Genomic DNA, 20,349 nt, shown 5'->3' with positions numbered 1-20,349 from the left:
AACTCTGTGGTATGCGGTGTTACAACTGTTGGCTGTCATTAGGGCTTATGATGTCCCCAGGTGCAGGAAGGCTACTGTGAGTAGGAGACTATGGCAATAGCTGCCAAGACCCAAGATGGAGGTGAGAGGGGCCCAGGGGGGGTGAGCCCCATGTTAGTAGATGGGGGTCCACAAGGGAGTGGCAGCTGGAGTTTCTACAGGTGGGTAGTGGCTGAGTGTCCCTTGTGGAAGTGGTGTCTGGGAATTCTTTGCTGGTGCTGATGCTCATGGTCCCTCTAAGGCACCTGCTAGACCTGCATGGGTGAGTAGTAGTAGTAGTTTTCTAACACTGAGGTGGGTGTGATTCATTGGCGGCATCAGCTGTGGAGGGGTCCTCTATCACTTTCAGCAAAGCAGTATTCCCACTAGTTGTGACCTGGGTCATGGAGCTATGCAGAATGCTGCCTCTATCTGGCCCACCATCTTGGATTTCCCCCAGTGTCTTGCTTTTGTTGAGGCTGGCTTTGATCTCTCAATTCTCCTGCCTCAGCTTCCCCAGCCTCTGGGATTACAGGTGTACACCACTGGGCCCCAGATAATCTTCTGTTTTGTATTGGCCAGAAGAAAACTTTGTACCTATGCTCTAATAATTACTAAATCTTTAAGATTTAATCTGAGTATATTTTAAAGTCAGAGTTCTATAAAATATGGATGGATTGAAGGATCATTCTACTCCATTGGTATCCATTTGGGGTTCCATAATTCATTCTTTATAGTTGAATGGTTTCCTTGGGTCCTCCCCTGCCCTTCCTTTATTTTCTTGTATGAAGCTCTTTCTTTCTTTCTTTGTACTGGGGTTTGAACCCAGGACCTTGAGAATGCTAGGCAAACTGAGTCATGCCCCCAAATCCAAAAGTTTACTAGAGTCCATTGGGAATGGTGGGTGTGAGCATGGTTAATAAAATAGAATGCCAGGACTTAAGGAGTTTTCATGTGAATATGGTGATGTATTATGGAACATCGTGATTGTCTTAATGATCATGGGCGTCCTGATATCTAGTCCTAATATTTGACATGGTCTCTTACTTTGATAAAAGATTGGTGTAATTGAATAGCTATTTTTGGAGAACCAATAAGGGGCTGTGTTCACTGTTGCAGGCTAGACAATAATTCAAATAGCTTTATTGTCAAGAAATTTATGTGTCAGTTTTGGAAGTCGGGGGGGAAGATGTATCCAATTTAGCTCATCAGGAAATTTTTTTTCAGTACTAAGAGTGGGTGTTGGAAACTATACTGTGGAAGAACGGAGGGAGGGTAGAATTGGAAAATGCTACGTGGAAGTAGTGGTATTGTATATTGGGGGCTGAGAATGTGTAGAAGGATTTTGTGAAGTTGAGATTGGAGAATGGAATCTGAAGGAAATGTGACCTAGATGAGAAAAGATATAAAAGCACTTATGGCAGAGTTATTTTATGTGGAGTATTTGGCTGGTGGGACTGGATGGCAGGAAGTACTGAAACCAAGGAGTTCTTTGAATGTCTTGTTTATGAACTGGCATTTAACCTTGGAGATACTGGAGTACTTCCAAAAAGGTTTTGAGTGGGTTGATAGCACAGTTGCATGTGTATTTGAAGATGATTATTTTGGTATATTTATCCTTATGACTTTTATTAAAGATATAGCATTTTAACTGCTTGCTTTAGAAGAAACCAGAGAAATTTAATAGACCAAATAATGGTTAAATGGCACATTGAACTCTTGATAGGAATTGACAATTCAGGAAATTTAAAGCTATTGTCATTATTCATAATTCATTTGATTTATCTTTTGAAATCATGTGAATTTAGACCAAGAATTTCCTGGCTATTATTTTTCCCCATAACTTTAAATAATTGATCATAGTTCAGTGTAGGTTACAGATGAGGAATATATTTTTACAAAATGAAGTTTATTTTATTTTTTTTGGCACTGGGAATTGAACCCAAGGCCTCATGCATGCTAGGCCAGCACTCTACCTCAGAGTTATATCCATAGCTCTGAAGAGGTACTTTTATAATTTTCTATTGTTTAGCCTGGATGGTGGCACACACCTAAATCCTAGTCGCTCAGGAGGCTGAGGCAAGAGGATTGTGAGTTCAAAGCCAGCTAAATCAGTGAGACCCTGTCTCTAAATAAAATACAGAATAGGGCTGGGGATATGACTAAGTAGTCTAGTGCCCCTGAGTTCAATCCTCAGTATCCCCCCACCCCCACCAAAAAAATTCTATTGTTCAATGTTTTGGAAGTGCTCTCTGGATTTGTTATTATGATTGGTTATTACTTTGAGAAATTTACCTCACTTTGAAATTAGTTATTTTTTTTTTTTAAATTTATACCCTAGTATTATACTCATCCTTTAAGAATTTTTCCTTTGGAAGAGGGTGAAGAAAGGAATGCTGAGTACATGGCCTCTTCTGTATGATATCATCTGATCTGAGTTTCATATATTATATAGGGAGTGATTCTGCAAAAAAAAATTAGAAAAAAAAATCAGTATGAGAAAGAAAAGGGGAGAAGGAAGAGTGAAAGTGGGGAGGGAGGGAGAGGGAGTCTATGAATAAATATGTGAATAAGTGTGTGTCCTGGTGGTAAGGGTGACACTACCTGTCATCTCATCTCCCACTCCCAGATAGGTTTCTGGCACACTCACGATATACTTCTTTAGTGATTTAATTAGTTATTTTAGGGAAATTGCTATTTTGAGGAAAGTAAACTTAAAATAGATGGAAATGCATTTTGAACAACCAAGGGTTCACACAGACTTTAGTTCTGAGAAATTTCCCATAGTAACTAAGGTCTTAAAACCTCCTTGCTTTGGCAAAGAGGATGAATTTCTGATTGTGTGTGTGTGTGCGTGTGTGTATGTGTGTGTGTGTCCATGTCCATCCTTTATTCCTTTGTAGAAATTTTTCCCCTTGAATTTTAAGCTTTTCACATAATATTTTTTAGGTCAGCCTGGCAATAACAATTATCATTTGCTGAATGCTTACCAGGTTCTAAGGCAATATGTATCTTTATTTTATTTACTACTTATAACAGCATCATGTAATATTCTCTCTGTACTACTGCTGTATAGATGAGGAAACTGATTGGGCTCTCAATACTAAAATAAAGATGCTTATCAGTTGATAAGCATGTCATCTTTATTAGCTATCTGCGTGTCCTTCCATCCAGTGCCTCTCTCCTAACGCCCTCCAACCAGCTCTTTTATAATTCATGTCTCTGTGCAGGGTGTGCCATCTGTTTTTACTTCTCTCATTGCCTGACAATTCTCTCTTAACCTATAAGACCCACATGTTATCTTTGTTCTGAAGCTTTCCCTGATTCTTTCAGACGTGGTTAATCATGCTCTGATAGCTTTTAAATAATTTTAATATTTCTCAGTTCTTATATGGTTGTAATATTTAATCGTTTGCTTCTTCATTTTCACTGAACTTTTTAAAATTTATTTATTCTAATTTGTTATATATACACATATAGAGCACAATTTTTCAAGTCTCTGTATATAAAGTAGATTCACACCATTCATGTCTTCATACATGTACTTAGGGTAATTATGTCCATCATTAGGATAATGATGTCCACCATCTTTCCTACCTGCATGTCCCTTTCCTTTGCCTCCCACCCCTTTGCCCTATCTAATGTTCCTCCATTCCTCCCATGCTCACCCTCACCCTATTATGAGTCATCATCCTCATATCAGAGAAAACATTTGGCATTTGTTTTTTTGGGGGGGACTGGCTAAAACTCACTTAGCATAATATTCTCCAACTCCATCCATTTACCTGCAAATGCCATGATTTCGTTCTCTTTTAATGCTGAGTAATATTCTATTTTGGGGGCTGGGGATGTGGCTCAAGCGGTAGCGCACTCGCCTGGCATGCATGCGGCCTGGGTTCGATCCTTAGCACCACATACAAACAATGATGTTGTGTCCGCCAATAACTAAAAAATAAAAATATTAAAAAATTCTCTCTCTCTCTCTCCCTCTATCACTCTCTCTTTAAAAAAAAATTCTATTTTGTATATATATCACCTTTTCCCTATCCATTTATCTACTGAAGAGCGTCTAGGTTGGTTCCACAGTTTAGCTATTGTGAATTGTGCAGGTATAAACATTGATGTGACAGTGTCCCTGTAGCTGGGTCAAATGGTGGTTCTATTCCAAGTTTTCCAAGGAATCTCCATACTGCTTTCCAGATTGGCTGCACCAATTTGCAGTCCCATCAGCAATGTAGGAGTGTGTCTTTCCTCTTGCATTCACTGAACTTTTTGAGGGTCACAAATTTGAGGATTTTTTTGCATGGAGGATGTTGTTAAAACTTGATGATTTTATCTGTTGAAATAATTCTTTCAATGTTTATTTTATGATGCAAGTGATGATATAACATTTAGGACCTTCTTTTAGACTTTTAACATTACATTCATACTGAATCCATCACATATAATGCTAATTTAACGAGTGCTTGTTTTTTCCTTATAATACATTATTAACCTTGTTCACAGTTTAGAGAGAAAGGCTGTGATAAATAGCTTGGTGAAACACACAGTAGTGGTCTTTGTAAAGCTATTAAAGTTTGCTATTAAAATGAGACACATTAAAATGTCAGAAGATAAGTTCATAGGAAGACTTAGTATGTAGACCCAATGTTTATTTTCTTGAGTCTTAAAGTAATTAGTTTCATGAAGTTATTTACTGAGGTAACACTTGAATAGTAGTTGAGAATTTGTGTACTTTTACCCAGTACATAATTTAAAATATTAGTTATTTAGCTCGATGCATGCATTCTATTTGTTGATTTCCTGTGTTTGCTTAGGGTTTTAAAATTATTTGTTTATTTATGCTGAGCTTTTAAACATAGAATCTAAATTAGATTCTGAATTATTACCATTATGCACAAGTTACTTTGAAAATGTTCAAACAAAAAGAATTTGAAAGATTAATAAGACAGAAGCTAGCTCTTTTATTCAGATTACTACTGATGATTAAGCTTAGCTAGAGAGTAGTGTGTATCTCAAAACAATGGTGGTAGTTTTATTTGTATGATGATATAAATTAAAAGTATAAAACTGATATGTAATGGCAAATTTATAACCCTGCAAGCTCTAGAAATCCACCTACTAGTTGTTTTTAAGGCAGTATCTATTGGAACCCTACTCTGATCATTTTTATGTGTTTGCTCATAGCAAACATGTTGTATCATTTTTGAATAAGGTTTGCACTAAAGATTAATGAGTTAGTGTTTCAGTTTTTCTGTAACAACAACAACAAAAATTTTTTCCATGCTGCATAAAAAGAGAGGAAGTTCTACAGACTTTTGGACTCTTCTGTTCCTATGTATCATTCTCTTGATGTTTCCTGTCTGCCTTTTTGACTACCTATACAGCTGTTTTTCAGACTTGGAGAAAGACCAAGTATTTTTGACAGCTGCATGCTGAACTGCAATATATGCTTGGCCACAGGTCATGTTTGCATTTTTCCCTTGTATTTTTACTCATTGCAACAAAGAAATATGAGCATAGATTCAGAAGACTTGTAGCATGCTGAGTAGTGGTAGTCTTCTTTCATGTATGCCATTCCACTTGCTCTCCTGCATAGATTGCACAAGAAAGGAAAGGGTACAGAGAAATGAGGAAATGTCATCCGGGAGTGTCCCCTATGGGGCCCTCATTGCCATAATAATGAATTATGGAAAATGCTCTGGGTCATGCATGGTAGAAATAACTTATGGACTGGGGACCCACCCATACACACATCCTTCTAACACTATTTTAGTGAATAGACTATATAATTTAATAGAGAAAACTGTTAATCCAGCAGTCATTTCAGAATATAATTAGTTTCTGTATCATGTTAAAGCTTTGACTACATGATATTTTAACACAAGGAAATGAGATATGCTATTTAATATATTCTCATTTCGTGAGGCTGCCATAATGGGACTTTCCAGCTTCCATTTTCCATCCCTATAGGCACAAAAAGCTATGTTTTTTGAAAATAAACACTATTTCCAAAGTCCTTTAAAAATGGTCTTAAAAGGTCCTTTCTAAATTTGTTTCCAGATCTTACAAATGCTATTTCAAATCACAAGTTATTTTTTCTCTTTGCTCAAGATTAATAAAATAAATATCTAAATTCTGATGAAATCTTCAACCTTCATAATTATTTTTTTCTATATAGTGAAAGCATATTTTTTGAGGAAGTATCATTAAAATATTGTTATCTTTGTTTTTTTTTTTTTGTACTGAGGATTGAAGCCAGGAGTGCTTAACCACTGAATCACATCCACAGCCCTTTATATTTTATTTAGAGGCAGAGTCTGGCTCAATTGCTAAGTGCCTTGCTAAGTTGCTAAGGGTGGCTTTGAAACTCACAATCGTCCTGCCTCAGCCTCCCAAGCTTCTGGGATTACAGATGTGAGTCATTGTGCCCAGCTGTTGTCATCTTTTTGATCGATTGCTTTTATCTTTTATGCTCCGTTGATAAAACTTGATTCATTATACTGTGGATCAAATCTAAGTGACTCTGCATCTTCATATAATGTGTTCCTTTTCTCTCCCAGAAATTTCTGTGCTTTTACCTTGACTCCTATTCCCTTTGTTTGGCCTCTGCAGTCCACAATTCTTCCTACCTTTATCATGAAATCTTTCTCAGGAAGTTCACTATAATGAAACACTGATTTCCTATAGCGTTTAGTCTATTTTACTCAAATGATGACTTCTGTGGTTCTTTCTGAACTGTACCCATAGAAAGCCTCTATGATTCCAGACCTTATCCTCCTTATGCATTACTCTTCAGGGAGAGTAACTTTACATCACTTAGATTTTGTATATTATTATGTGTGATTTTTTAAAGTGGATGGAAATTTTGCCCTCAGTGATATATAATAGAGCTAGATAGATGCTGATTGGAATGCTATTCTGTCACTTTCTAATTCTTTGATATTAAAAAATTAAATTCTGTGAGTTTTAGTATTTTCATGTATAAAATGGGACTATTATCTAATTTTTAGAGTTAGTGAAAATTATAGCAAATACAATGGTTAAATGTTTAGCACAAGGCCAGATTATAAAAGGTACTCAATAAATGACAGTTTAGTTAATCTTGTTGTCCTGAATTTCTTATAGGTCTTAATACGATATCAAGCATGTGGTAAGCACTTCTTTGGGTATGGTTCATGGTTAGGTCATTGAAATATCTCCTAAAATCTCATTACTTTTATGGAAGTTTTCTTGTTGGCTCTGTTCAGACCTTCAAAACTTTCATGACTTTTCTGGACTGTTTCTTCTATTCTCATTGTCTGTAAGAGGAACCTTTGGTATGTATTCTGAAGTGGTTTCAAAATAGTGATTTGAAGAATTTATTTATTTATTTTTGAGTAATGTTTTGGATTGATTCCCACATTTTTCTAAACATCAGTAGTCAAGATTGTAACAAATAGAACATTTTTCACATACTTCAAATTCATTATGTGAGACACAGTAAAATCTCAGCCAATTCGAATTGCAGATGAATAAATTATTTTGCCTAGCTTACTTCAGCTCAACAAACATTTACTAATGCCAGGCATTTTATAGCTGCTGGAATTACAAGGATGAGTAAGACAGGGTTTCTGCCTTTGAGTTTCGTCTAGGGTTAATGAGAGACACAGAAACAGATCATTTCGGTAGATGATTTGTTCTAAGATGATGGTAGGTTGGGGCTCTATGGGGTAACAGACACAGGTGATTGAAGGGGAGAGAGAGGTTTATAAGAGGAGATGAGCTTCAACCTATGCTGTCTCTCACAGGAAAAATAGGTTGATACATTTCATTCAGAATTAGAAACTCAATTCAAAGTGGCTTCAATATAATGAGAATTTATTGCCAGAAAGTTCAGAGGTAGATTTGGCTCCAGATTAGCCTTGATGCACTGACTCAAATGATGCCTTATATGGCTCTCTCTGAACTGTGCCCTTAGAAAGACTCTCTGATTCCAGACCTTATCCTCCTTATGCATTACTCTCCAGGGGGAGTAACTTTTTCTCTAGTTTTAGTTTCATTTAGGGATTTGGTTTCTTTCATTGAGTATAACTTATACCCATCTCTGAACCAACCACTGTAACTAGTGAGATACTAATTTGTTTACATAAGTCAGGGTCTAACCTCAAGCTTAGAATGAGGTCAGTGTCTCCCCATCCTGGCTAAGCATGTGAGGAGCATGGGAGGAGAGGAGATGGATGACCACGAGGAAGCTAGCAAATGTCCAGTAAACCAAGGGAAGAAAAGTGAAATTTTTTTTTGAAGGGAAAACAAAAGTAAGGATAATGAATGCATCATTATGATATGTATGGAAAATAACAAGCAGTGAAACTTTAATCCAACGTGTAGCATGAAACTTTGAAAATAATTATATTAATTTTAATGCAATTGAATATTTATTACTACTGAATCTCATTTCCATACATTATTTAATTCTCACAAGTTAGGTACAGTGTCTGACAGATAAGGAAACTTGAGCTCAGGCTCACAGCTAAGAATTGGTGGAACTGGTATCAAATGTAGATTATCTGGCTCTAGAGGCAGTCCGCTTAGAATTTACAGTGTATTAAGTATCTCCTCTGTGTTGCCAGAGTTTCAGGAAATTAGCTTCTGATGTCATCCATGTTTATGGGAGTCAAGAGTGCCAGGTTTCTTTGGAGTTCAAATTTTCTTCAAGCCCTACTTTTATTTATTTATTTTTCTTCCCTTTCATGCTAAGGCTCTAAAACTTCAGCATGCATCTGAATAGTCTTGCTGCTCTGCCCCACTACTGGAGTTTCTGATTCAGTAGGTTTAGATTTGGATCCTAGAATTTGCATTTCTTAGAAGTTTCTAGATGATGCTGATGCTACTAGTTTGGGGACCACATTTTAAGAACTACTACTTTAAGGCCTTTGAGAGACTGAAAATTCAGGGTTCAATGACAACCACATATTGAAATGAACACTCTTTTTTTTTTTTTTTAGCACTGAAGATTGAACCAAGAGATACTCTCACTGAGTGACACCCCAATCCTTTTTTTTTTTTTTTAATTTTGAAACAGGGTCTTTCTTAGTTGCTTAGTCTGGCCTTGAACTTTCAATCCTCCTATTTCAGCCACCAGAATAGCTGGGGTTACAAATGTGCATCACTGTGCCTGGCATGAATACAAATTTTATTTATACTTCTACTTGCATGAACATATGCTCTGACCTCACAGTCTTTAATAATGCAGATATCAAGAGTATATTTTGGTTACCATGATATCCTCTCCCACAGATCAAGGTCATTTGGTATATGTTTCACATACAAAATTTATATATATTTAAACACTCAATTTTTATACACTTTTACTGTGAAAAATATTTAGAAAAAGTAACAACAACAGCTGGGTGGGTGGCATACACCTGTAATCCTAACTACTTGGGAGGTTAAGGCAGGAAGATTGCAAGTTCAAGACTAGGCTGGGCAATTTGGTGTGACCCTGTTTCAAAATAAAAATTAAAAAAGGATTGGGAATATAGCTCAGTGGTAGAGCACCTCTGGTTTTAATTCCCAGTATTGCAATTGATAAATAAACAATAATAATAATAAAAGAGTAACTAGAAGGAAGACCAGTAATGCAGAAGGAGGGGAGTAGGGGGAGGGAGAAAGGAAGGGAAAGTGGGGACTGAAATAGTGCAAATTATATTATATGCATGTATGGATATGTCAATGAATCCTACTATTATATGTAATTATAATGCACTAACAAAAACATAAAAAAGAAAAAGTTGCACATTCATTCATGTTTTTGCTCTTAAGAGTCAATGGTTGTAACTGTACATGTGTCTACAGACATACGTTTTTTGGTGAACTATTTGAAATAAGTTACAGACCTGTACCTCTTTTCTCATAGATACTCCAGCATATATCTTCCAATAAGAATGTTCTCTTACATTATCATAATACTGTGATCACACTTAAGAAAATTAACTGTAATTATTTAATGTTATTTAACATGGAGTCATATTAAAATTTCTTTAGCTATGCTTTTTATCAGGTTGTGTTTTGGTGCCAGGATTTAATCAAAATCAAATTTTAAGAGGCATCAATAATGGCTGAATCTTGAGAAAGAGATAGTTTTTGTGTTTTTTAGTACAGTATAAGTTTGGTTGCTTTAATGAAGACCCAGTTTAATGATGACTTAAATGAAAAAGAAATTTATTTCTGTCATATTTTACCACCTGGAGATAAAGTGGTCCAGGATTGGTTAGGAGGGCTCTATTTTTCTCATATCTGAGGCCAAGACAGCTACTTCAGACCTACTACCATCATGATTCTAAGAGGGGAATGGAGTGCATAGTTGGCCCTTTTTAAGAGCATGCTTGAGAATTGTACATTTAACCTTTGCTCCTGTCTCATTAACATTGTCGTCCTATGATGTGTCTGTAATAGAGGACTGTAAATGTAGGCTTTATTTTGGATCAGTATGTTTCTAGTGACAATTCATAGTTCTAGAACTAAAGAAAGAATGGCTATTGGAAGGAGCAGTTAGCATCTCCGTCAAAGCTCTTTTTGCAAATGACTGAGTTATAGCAAGTTACATTAAATCCATGTAATAACTTTTCCTTTTTTGTTAGTACATTAGCTGTCACTGCTTACAGCTGATATTTATCTTTACCTCTTTTCTATTTTGATAATTTCTTTTCTCTGGGCTGGGGAAGCAAGCAATATATACCCTCATAATAATGCTGTTGTAATTTATTGTTTTCCTTATATGTACTATATAATGTTAGGAATTTTGACATTTAATCTCTAACTTGAAACTTTTTTCAGCTTTTTTGAGGTATTATGGAGAAATAAAAATCATATATATTGAAGATGCACAATGTGATGTTTTAATATGTGTATATACTTGAAATAATTATCTTAATCAAGCTAATTAACAAGCCCATCTCCCCACATAATTATTTTTTAATTTTTAATTTTAATTTTTTTTGTGGTGCAAACACTTAAGATCTATTCTCTTAGCAAATTTCAAGTGTATGATACATTGTTATTCACTGTTTAGACACCATACTATACATTAGGTTTCTAGAACTTACATGCCTTATAACTGCAGTAACTTTTGTATAACTTTGTACCCTTTGACCAGTGTCCCCCCACATTCCCTACATCCCCTTTCCCTGGCAACCTGTCTTCTACTCTGTTTCTGTGAATTTGACTTTTTTAGATTCTATAAGGGAGATCATGTAGTATTTTTTTTTCTATCTGGCTTATTTCACTTAGCGTGATGCCCTCTAGGTTTATCCCTGTTATTGTAAAGGCAATCCCAAACGTGGGTGAGGTGATGTCTCATTGTGGTTTTGATTTTCATTTCCCTGGTGATTAGTGATGATGTATACATTTTCATATATCTATTGACCATTCTTACCTCTTCTGTGGAAAAATGTCCATTCAGCTCCTTTGCCTACTTCTTAAATTGAGTTATTTGTTTTATTGCTGTTAAGGGTTTCTATTTTAGAGGCTAATCTCTTATCAGATACAGGATTTGCAAATATCTTCTTTCATTCTAAGTCTGTTGCCTTTTCATTTTGTTGATTGTTTTCTTTGCTTTTTAATTTGATAATAGTCTCATTTTTTTAATGTTTGCTTTTGTTGCCCATTCTTCTGTTGTCCTATATTAAAAAAATTTTTGGGCTGGGGATGTGGCTCAAGTGGTAGCGCGCTCGCCTGGCATGCGTGCAGCCCGGGTTCGATCCTCAGCACCACATACCAACAAAGATGTTGTGTCCGCCGAGAACTAAAAAATAAATATTAAAAATTCTCTCTCTCTCTCTCTCTCTCTCTCTCTCTCTCTCTCTCTCTCTCCCTTCTTCCTCTCTCACTCTCTCTTAAAAAATTTTTTATTTATTCCTTTAAGCTCACTATTACTGAGCTTCCTCTGTGTTTTATTCTAGGAGTTTTACAGTTTCAGGTTTTATGTTTAAGTCCTTAATCCAGTTTGAGTGGATTTTAGTGTATGGTGGAAGATAAAGATCCAATTCTTTCTTTTTGTGTGTGTGGATATCTAGTTTTCCCAACATCATTTATTGAAGAGGCAGTATTTTTCCCATTTCATATTCTTGGGGCCTTTGTTGAAGATTGATTGATAAACTTGGAGCTATTATACAAACATACTCATTTTATAAATGAAGAGGCTGAAGCCCCAGGAGTATCTGCAACTTGTTTATAAAAACTACAATTGTTGGACCATAACTAAAATAAGAATTGATGCCCTGAATGAGACCTGAGGATCCTACTAATAAAAGATTTTCCTTATAATTACAAAGTTTTTGCAGCATCCATTTCCAACACTTGGAAGCATTTTTATTTATCAGTGCTGAGAGGAGATAGGTACTCTTTGCTTCTGTAAATACACACATACAACTTGCTCGTACATCTAGTATGCATACACCTCTTTGGGGAACCTTTAATAATATGGAAGACAAGGACTAAATTAAAAGATACTTTTTGTATGCATATTAAAAACCTGAGCATTGAGAGAATATCTTTTTTTAAAAAAAAATATATAATATATATAAATATATATGTTGTTTAGATATAGATGGACACAATACCTTTATTTTATTTATTTATGTGGTTCTGAGGATCAAACTCAGTGCCTCACACATGCTAGATATGTGCTTTACTACTAAGCCACAGCCCCATCCCCCAGAGAATACCTTTTTTAATTAAAAGATTTTTATTGATGCATGTTAATTATACAAAATGGTGGGTTTCATTGTGGCATATCCATGCATACACAAAAACATAATTTGATTAGTCCCTATGTCTCTAAAGAGATCTGAGTGGTTCAGTATATATGTTTAGTGAATGTTCATTTGTTGAAACAGTATTCAACTTTAAGTGTCCCTTGAAACTTAAGGATGATTAACCCTTTGTATTGGTAAATATGAGCCAGAATATGTTGCAGTAAAAAGCACCCTTAAATCTGTTTGTTTTCTCTTTTAATGATAACCTTCTTAGGCTATATGTGTTTCTTTTGAAAATTGTTCAGCTATATTATTATCCTTAGATAAAAAGAAATTGCATCTATTTCTATGCAATTTGATTTCTTTGAGCAAAGCCACTCTTTGAAATTTAAATATACTATATATAATATTGCTAGGGATATATGAGGTATTAAGGAATAATTACTATAGGACTTGCTGTAAATGGAAGTATGAGCTAGAAAAGACAAACTAGAAGGTTGACCTTTTATTTATTCCTTTAATGACTGGCTTAATTTTACTCTGACATAGTTTCATCCTATACAATAAGTGATGAGATACACTAATCATCAAAGCAGAGCATGCAGAGTTATAGCCACTAGATTTTTTTCAGATTAGTGATATTATAAAAATCATCATCATCTTAGTATATTTTTAGAACTGTGAGTTTCATAATTAATACTGGTAGATTAATAAAAGTCACCTAAAATCAATCTATTGTTTAAGGCAAGCAGGGATTCACGTTTTTCAATATTTGTATTTTTCACTTCCAACCCTGCTTAGCATTGTGATGTATACACAATTAGTGTCTAAGACAAGTTTATGGATTTTATCTGGTGTGTGTGTGTGTGTGTGTGTGTGTGTGTGTGTTTTGTGTGCTGGGGACAGAATCCAGGACCTCTCACATGCTAAGCATGCATCTCATCATTGAGCTATAGCCTCCTGTCTGTTGTGCTTGACTAATCTAAATCATTTTAAAGTATGGGATTGACATAGGGTGAACAAGAGTAGCAGTTCCATAAACAAGAGTTTTTGTTGTATTTCTGAATTTGGAAAAAATGATATCTTACCCAGAGTCATGATTATTCTTAGGGATTATTTTGTGGTAGAAGATTTCAGCATATGATGAATAAAAATAAATGTACTTAAAATTATAGACATACTCTAAATAATGTAAAAATTGGGAAATGTATGTATATTAATAGCAGTAACCTGATAGCTTCATTTGTTTGTAATTTAAAATTTAAACTACCATGCAGTTGCCTCTGGGGAAAAATTAATATTTTTTTGTGTGGCAGATAGTAATAAAATAAACCATTATAATTACAAAAAGACTAGGTTATCTAATTTCTTCTAATTCTTTCTTAGGTCGAGATTTGATTTGTATCCAGTCTATGGATGGGATGTTGATGGTGTTTGAGCAGGAGAGCTATGCTTTTGGGAGATTTCTGCCTGGTTCTCTTCTGCCTGGCCCTCTTGCTTACAGTTCCCGTACAGATTCCTTCATTACTGTCTCTTCCTGCAGACAAGTGGAAAGTTACAAGTATGTTTGTAAATTAAATCTTTGAAGTCATAATTTTATTGGTTTGTTGCTGATTAATTCTTTTCCACAAAGAACTTGAATATTTCAAATGAAAAAACAGACTGGTTTCTTTGATAAAATGTAGTTGTGCTTAGAGTATATCACTTTTTATTATAAAATATTTGAAAGGCAGTGTAGTGCAGTGATTTGTGAGGAGGTGCTGAAGTCTCTCTCTCTCTCTCTCTCTCTCTCTCTCTTTTTCTCATAGCTGTCAGTGTCCTTATCTAGGCTCTAAAGGAGGTAATAATGCTCATTTTGACAAGGTTGTTATAAGGATTAATGGATGTCAGGTTGCCTCTCTGTAGAAAATGCTCAGCAGTTACTGTGATTATTCCCTGAATCATAATAAAATAATGTTGAATGGAAAAAAAATCAGACAAGAATGTGCTTGTATGAAATGATTTTATACCAAAAAAAGAATGTTTATGACATTGGAAAAATAATAGAAAAAGATCTAAGTATTATTATGAATGTTAATGATTTTTTAAAAAGCTATTCTGAAGAAAGATGAACTATGAAAATGATCCTATGAAAACAGCTTATAGCTGGGCATGGTGGTATATGCCTGTAATCTCAGTGACTCAGGAATCTGAGGCACAAAGATTTTAAGTTTGAGGCCAGCTTCAGCAACTTAGCAAGACACTGTCTCAAGTGAAAAATAAAAAGTACTGAAGGTGTGTCTTAGGGGTGAAGTGCTTCTGGGTTCAGGCTCCAGTATATATATAAAAAAAAGGTTTATACTTTTTGCTAGAAATTCTTGGTGAATTGATCTTGGTGAATTGTGTTTGAGAGAGACCATTTTCTTCTCCATCAACTAAACTTTAATAAAAATTGAAGCTTTTTGTTGCAGAAAGATTGGAGAAAAAAAGTAGAAATTCAGAATGGGAAAAAAATAGACCTGGAGGGTTTTAAAACTTCAGTTATTTTATTTCTCTCTTTGTGATACAACATTTAAAAATTTAAACATCTAAATAACACATCATTATAGAACCTGATTTTTCCCAAGGTGAGAATATATAAATTCATTAGCAGATAACTGTAAAATTTTTGTCTTCAAGTGTCAATATTTTGTATATTGTGAATTAATGCAATTTCCCCTTCATAAATGGCAGTGTACCCTCTGTGAATAATTGTTGGGTCACCTAGGGTTTACAATCCTGAAAATAAGGAACTGTTTGTGACTATGGAGAAGTTGATGCAGGTAGTGTGTCATCATGTTATATTCCTTCTGCAACTAACTTAGTTCCAAACTAAAGAAAATCAGTGAATTGTGGCTACTGGTAATAAATAAAATATTATATGTATCTTGAGAGGTTGAGAGAACTATCTATGTCATTTACTCAGGCCTGCCAAAAGTTAAGCAGTATTAAGATCTGCTTTTCAGCTTTCCGCCCAGCTTCTTCTCCTCACCTACTTGCCAAGTAGTGCTATGCTAGGGTCACAATGCAAAGAATTGAATGTTCCATTACTTATTCTTTGAAATATGTGTATAGGAATTAATTTGGTAATAACTCCAGGAGTTATTGGGTGAGGAAGTGGTGCATAGGTTGCTTACTGTTAATGTGTGTGTTTAATTTCACAGAAGCCTACATTGTTTTAACTGTGGAAATTCTCCAACATACCAATTTATTAAATTCATCTCCATCTAGTACTAAAAATACATGCTTTATCCATTATGAAACTTTTTTTATAATGGTAAAAATGAATGAAATGTAATTATGATTAAATGACAATTGAGTGGTTTTAAGTTCTATGTTGTACTTTCAAGTTTAATAGTTTAAATTCAGTAATAATCACTGGTGTAATTTAGGATGGGAGAAAGCATGAAAACTATAGGTTTGTTCTTTTGAGGCTTTACTAAATCTATTATCTATTAATAGAATGTAGTTGGCTGATAGCATAGGTTTTTAAGATATAATTCATTTTCATTTTTGATATTGACATTTAATTACTTTAAACTCTGCTCAGTCATGTTCAACAGAAACTAATGTGAGCTTTGGGTTTCAAATTTTAGTTTGCATTAGAATCTCCTGGGCATCTGGTTATAGAATGAGCCATCATCCTAGTACCTTAGATGTATTGGGGATAAGATCCAGAAATCTTCATTATAAATGCATATTCCTAGTGGTTCTAATTCAGGACACACTTTTATTGTGATTTTTCTTTTGAATTGAAAGAATTCTTTCTCCTTTTGGACTAGGGGAAAGGGCTTTGGTATTGTTCTCTGGCATGTGAGTTCAAACTTTGAATCCTCTTTTATTTTTTTTCCTTTCCTTTGCCTGTCAGAATTATTTAGTCAGTAAACACTGCCCATTCTAACTTTAATTCTCTTATTCAGCCCTTGCTTCCCATTATCATTGGTTCAGGTCTTTATCATTTCGCTTGGCTTTCTGCACACACCCACCCCCCCCACCTCTCTGCAATCTAGTCTTTGAAAGGTCTTTCTTATATCTGTGCTTTTAAATCACTTCTTGAGTCTAGAATAAACTTCATTTTCCATTTCAAAATCTGAACTTTTTTAGATAGCTGGCCTTCTGTAATCCCTGGGTTTCACAACCATAGATTCAACCAATCTGTGATTGAAAGTGTTCCCAAAAAAAGGTGTCTTTACAGACTTTTTTGGGTCATGATTCCCTAAGCAATACAGCATAACAACTATTTACATAGCATTTTACACAGAATTAGGTATTATAAGCAATGTACATGTGATTTAAAGTACATAGAAGGGTTGGGGATATAGCTCAGTAGTAGAGTGCCTCTAGCATACACAAGGCCCTGGGTTTGATCCAGGAAAAGAAAAACAGAAGTATACAGGAAGATATGTGTAGATTATAGGCAAATACTATGAAACTTAATGTAAGAACTTTGAGTATTTGCAGCTTTGGGAATCCACAGAGGTGAGGGTTGGGGGGCTCCTGAAAACAGTTCCTTATGAATATCAAAGGACAACTGTATTGACATTCATTGCTTTTATAATCCAGCCCATGTAACATCTGTGATGTAGACTTTTCAGATTTGGAAGGGATTTTTAAAGTTAACTGGTTCAACTATTCTTTTTTCATCTCCTAGATATAAAATTGCCAAAAGATATTGAATTTTTAACCCAATATTGTATATGTTGCTATCTGTATCATACAGACATGTTTCAGAGTATGTCTTATACTATCAGTTCCTTGAGAAAAGAAATGTCTTAACCATCTGTTCACTGACTGAATAATTTAGTTCATTTATTTAGTCATTCAATTAGCCATTGTTTTTCAAGAACCTTCTGTGCTACACACTGTTCAAAGTACTGGAAATGAAAAGTTAAATAAGATCTGTCTGTTGTCCTCAAGTAGTATTCAAGCCAGTGTAAGAGGCAGCAAGTTGATCAGCTATTTCTGTACTTTGTGATACTGGCTACAGTAGAGCTTTGCTGAGGAAGTCTGTATCACAGTGCAAGTTAACTGGTTCAACTACACTTTTTTTTTAATCTCCTAGATTAAAATTGTCTAAATACATTGATTTTTGCCCAATATGATATATTGCCTTCTGTATCATACTGACGTGTTCTGGCTTTTAAGTGCTGCATGCTTTCACTGATATTAAATATTTGCCCCTTTGTTTTTCTTGTTGATTGGAATCAGTGTTCCTGGATGACAAGGAATTTTGTATCCCCCTGAAGTGCATCATACTTTGCCGAGAGTAGGTGTTTAATAGCAATTCCATGAAGGAGTACAGTATGTAAAGAAAGCTTCTGTTTTGTAACTGGCATTTTTCAATGAAAATTGTTCTCCTGGCATAATCAAGAATTTTTTAACTATCATTGAAATGAACATAATAATGCTTTGTATGCTGAGTTTCCATTTCTAGTAAAGTTCTCCAGGTTAAATATTAAGGTTCTAAAAATCACCTGGTACCCTTTGAGGTGACAACTGTGTTTCATTCAAAAATAAATGATTTCAGAGGGTTTACTTTGGTGCTCTGTGACACATCGATCCATATTTTAGTTACTTGCTGCTGTTTTTATGATGTGATATGGAAGAGCACTAAATTATATGGTTGCATTTGTCATTGGTGCTCCATGGGACTGGTTAAACTTTGGGTCAGAAAGTACTGCCATTCGCCTAGAGTTGCTGTATTTGTGATTAGCACCTTTCTGTTCTGAGAAACATGTCTGACACTCTTTCATAAAATCTTATTGCATGGGGCCTGATTATTCTTTCAGCAGTCTCAACAAGGGAATTTTATTCTTTAGCTTATATCACTGAACACTTAAGTGGTAAGAAAGAAAGGCACCAAGTGTTTTCTTTATTTCAGACTTTCCAAGTCTGCTTGGATTTGTTTCATTTTGGAAATAGATTTTCATGTACATTATTGGTCACAGTTAAGAGGAGTTAAGGGAGAACCATAAAACAGATGCTATTATAAGTTTGTCATCATCTAAACTTACTGTCAGTTATGTTTAAGTAATAAAATACTCTTCTGAGTTGTCTTCCAGGAAGTGAATAGTCTGGATTTGGAAATCAGGAGTCAATTTCGGCTGTGTCTCTGCCTGCTGTTTTGATGTTAATGAGGCCACTTTAGGGGTTCACTTATTCCTCAGATGAAATAATAACCCTTAGTAATTATGTAAGAAGCTTCAAACAGCTCAAGAAGCTTTGGATTTTAGCAACAATATCATTAATATCCATATCATCCTCAGGTAGGCTGGTGTCTCAGGAAATAAACCACTATGTAATTAAATGCCTGGGGTTAGATCTATAGTGGGACCAGTTCTGGGATAATGTTCTAGTCACCAGTGCATACTGTTTCTGTTATTATGAACTAGAAATAGAAAAACATTCCTATTTGGAGACTTGGAAGGTGAGGCCTAATTATTTGGCACTTTTGGAGACTTTGGGATTTTGATGGTCAGTTTGAGATGGTATAGAGATATTTGCTGCAGCTGCCTGTGAAATCTTTTAGCATGGTTTTACAAGGATCTTCTCCCTCCTACCTTTTTTGTCTCATTTCCCATGACTCATTTCTCCCTGCCATGCACCTCTCCTAAACTCCTACTGAGGCCTTTCATGTCTCTTTCACTGCTGCATGCTTTTACATGTGCTATTTGTTTCATCATATGCTTTTTTCTCTTTGCCAGCATGACAAATTTTTACTCGTTCTTTATTTTCCTGAACCTGTAATTTGAGCATATCTCCTAAACCCCAATTCTTGTTTCTGAAACTGTGTTCATACCTTCTGTTAGCTCAGGGTACTCTTGAGTTATACTTAGTTGATGATCTATGAATTCACACAACTACTTTGGGAGCTCCTGATAAGTACAGGTCATTTAGTAGTATTTTCTCTTGTTAATACCTGTGTTAGTTCTCTTTTATATATTTATGGAATGAATGAAATTTATAAACACTGAACTTTTATAATAACTATAAGCCTGTCTTTTAAATAGGGTATTGTAAGTTTCTCATCAGTTTCTGTGCCTTGCAAAGTTTACCTTAATCTGTAGCCATTTTGCCTTCTATTGAAATGTGTTTTTTAGAAATGAATTATTCCTGATAAAGATAGGATGTTTTTTAGAGTCGATAAATGTCTTAATTTTGTGCCACAATAACAGAATATCCAGATTGGATAATTTATAAAGAACAGAGATTTATTTCTTATAGTTTTGGAGGCTGGAAAGTCTAAGGACAAGAGCATGTTTTTGCTGTGTCACCTCTTGGTAGAAGGGCAAACCAGCAAGCACAAGTGGAAGCTAGAGATGGATCTTGTAACCTCAAGCTCTTTAATGATGGGCTTTACTCCCTTCATGAGTGTGGAGCCCTCAGAACCTAAACATCTCCCAATTGGCTCCCCCTGTTGCATTGGGGGTTATGCTTTTAACACATGCTTTTAGGGGGTGCACATCCAAATTATAGTGGGAGGTAACATTGGAATAACACTGTACGTTTCAGTGCTTATTTAGATATTCCACATTTTATTCATGTAGGTCCCTGGGTTTTATTCTCAGACATCTAA

The 20,349-nt window shown here is 35.1% G+C and overlaps 1 protein-coding gene across 14 annotated transcripts in view; it reads left to right on the top strand.

The window, feature by feature from the left end:
• Positions 1-20,349, top strand: part of Bbs9 (Bardet-Biedl syndrome 9) — a 459,963-nt gene that overhangs the window by 124,214 nt on the left and 315,400 nt on the right. For all 14 annotated transcript variants that reach the window (XM_078039867.1, XM_078039868.1, XM_078039866.1 and 11 more), the window contains one exon: positions 14,142-14,316. In XM_078039867.1, the coding sequence (XP_077895993.1) occupies positions 14,142-14,316 (175 nt within the window). The remainder of the gene's footprint in view (positions 1-14,141; positions 14,317-20,349) is intronic.

The sequence above is a fragment of the Ictidomys tridecemlineatus genome, chromosome 2 (assembly GCF_052094955.1).
Source record: "Ictidomys tridecemlineatus isolate mIctTri1 chromosome 2, mIctTri1.hap1, whole genome shotgun sequence".
NCBI classification, from domain to species: domain Eukaryota; kingdom Metazoa; phylum Chordata; class Mammalia; order Rodentia; family Sciuridae; genus Ictidomys; species Ictidomys tridecemlineatus.
The sequence above is the reverse complement of the archived record's forward strand: the minus strand, read 5'-3'. Positions and strand labels throughout refer to the sequence as shown.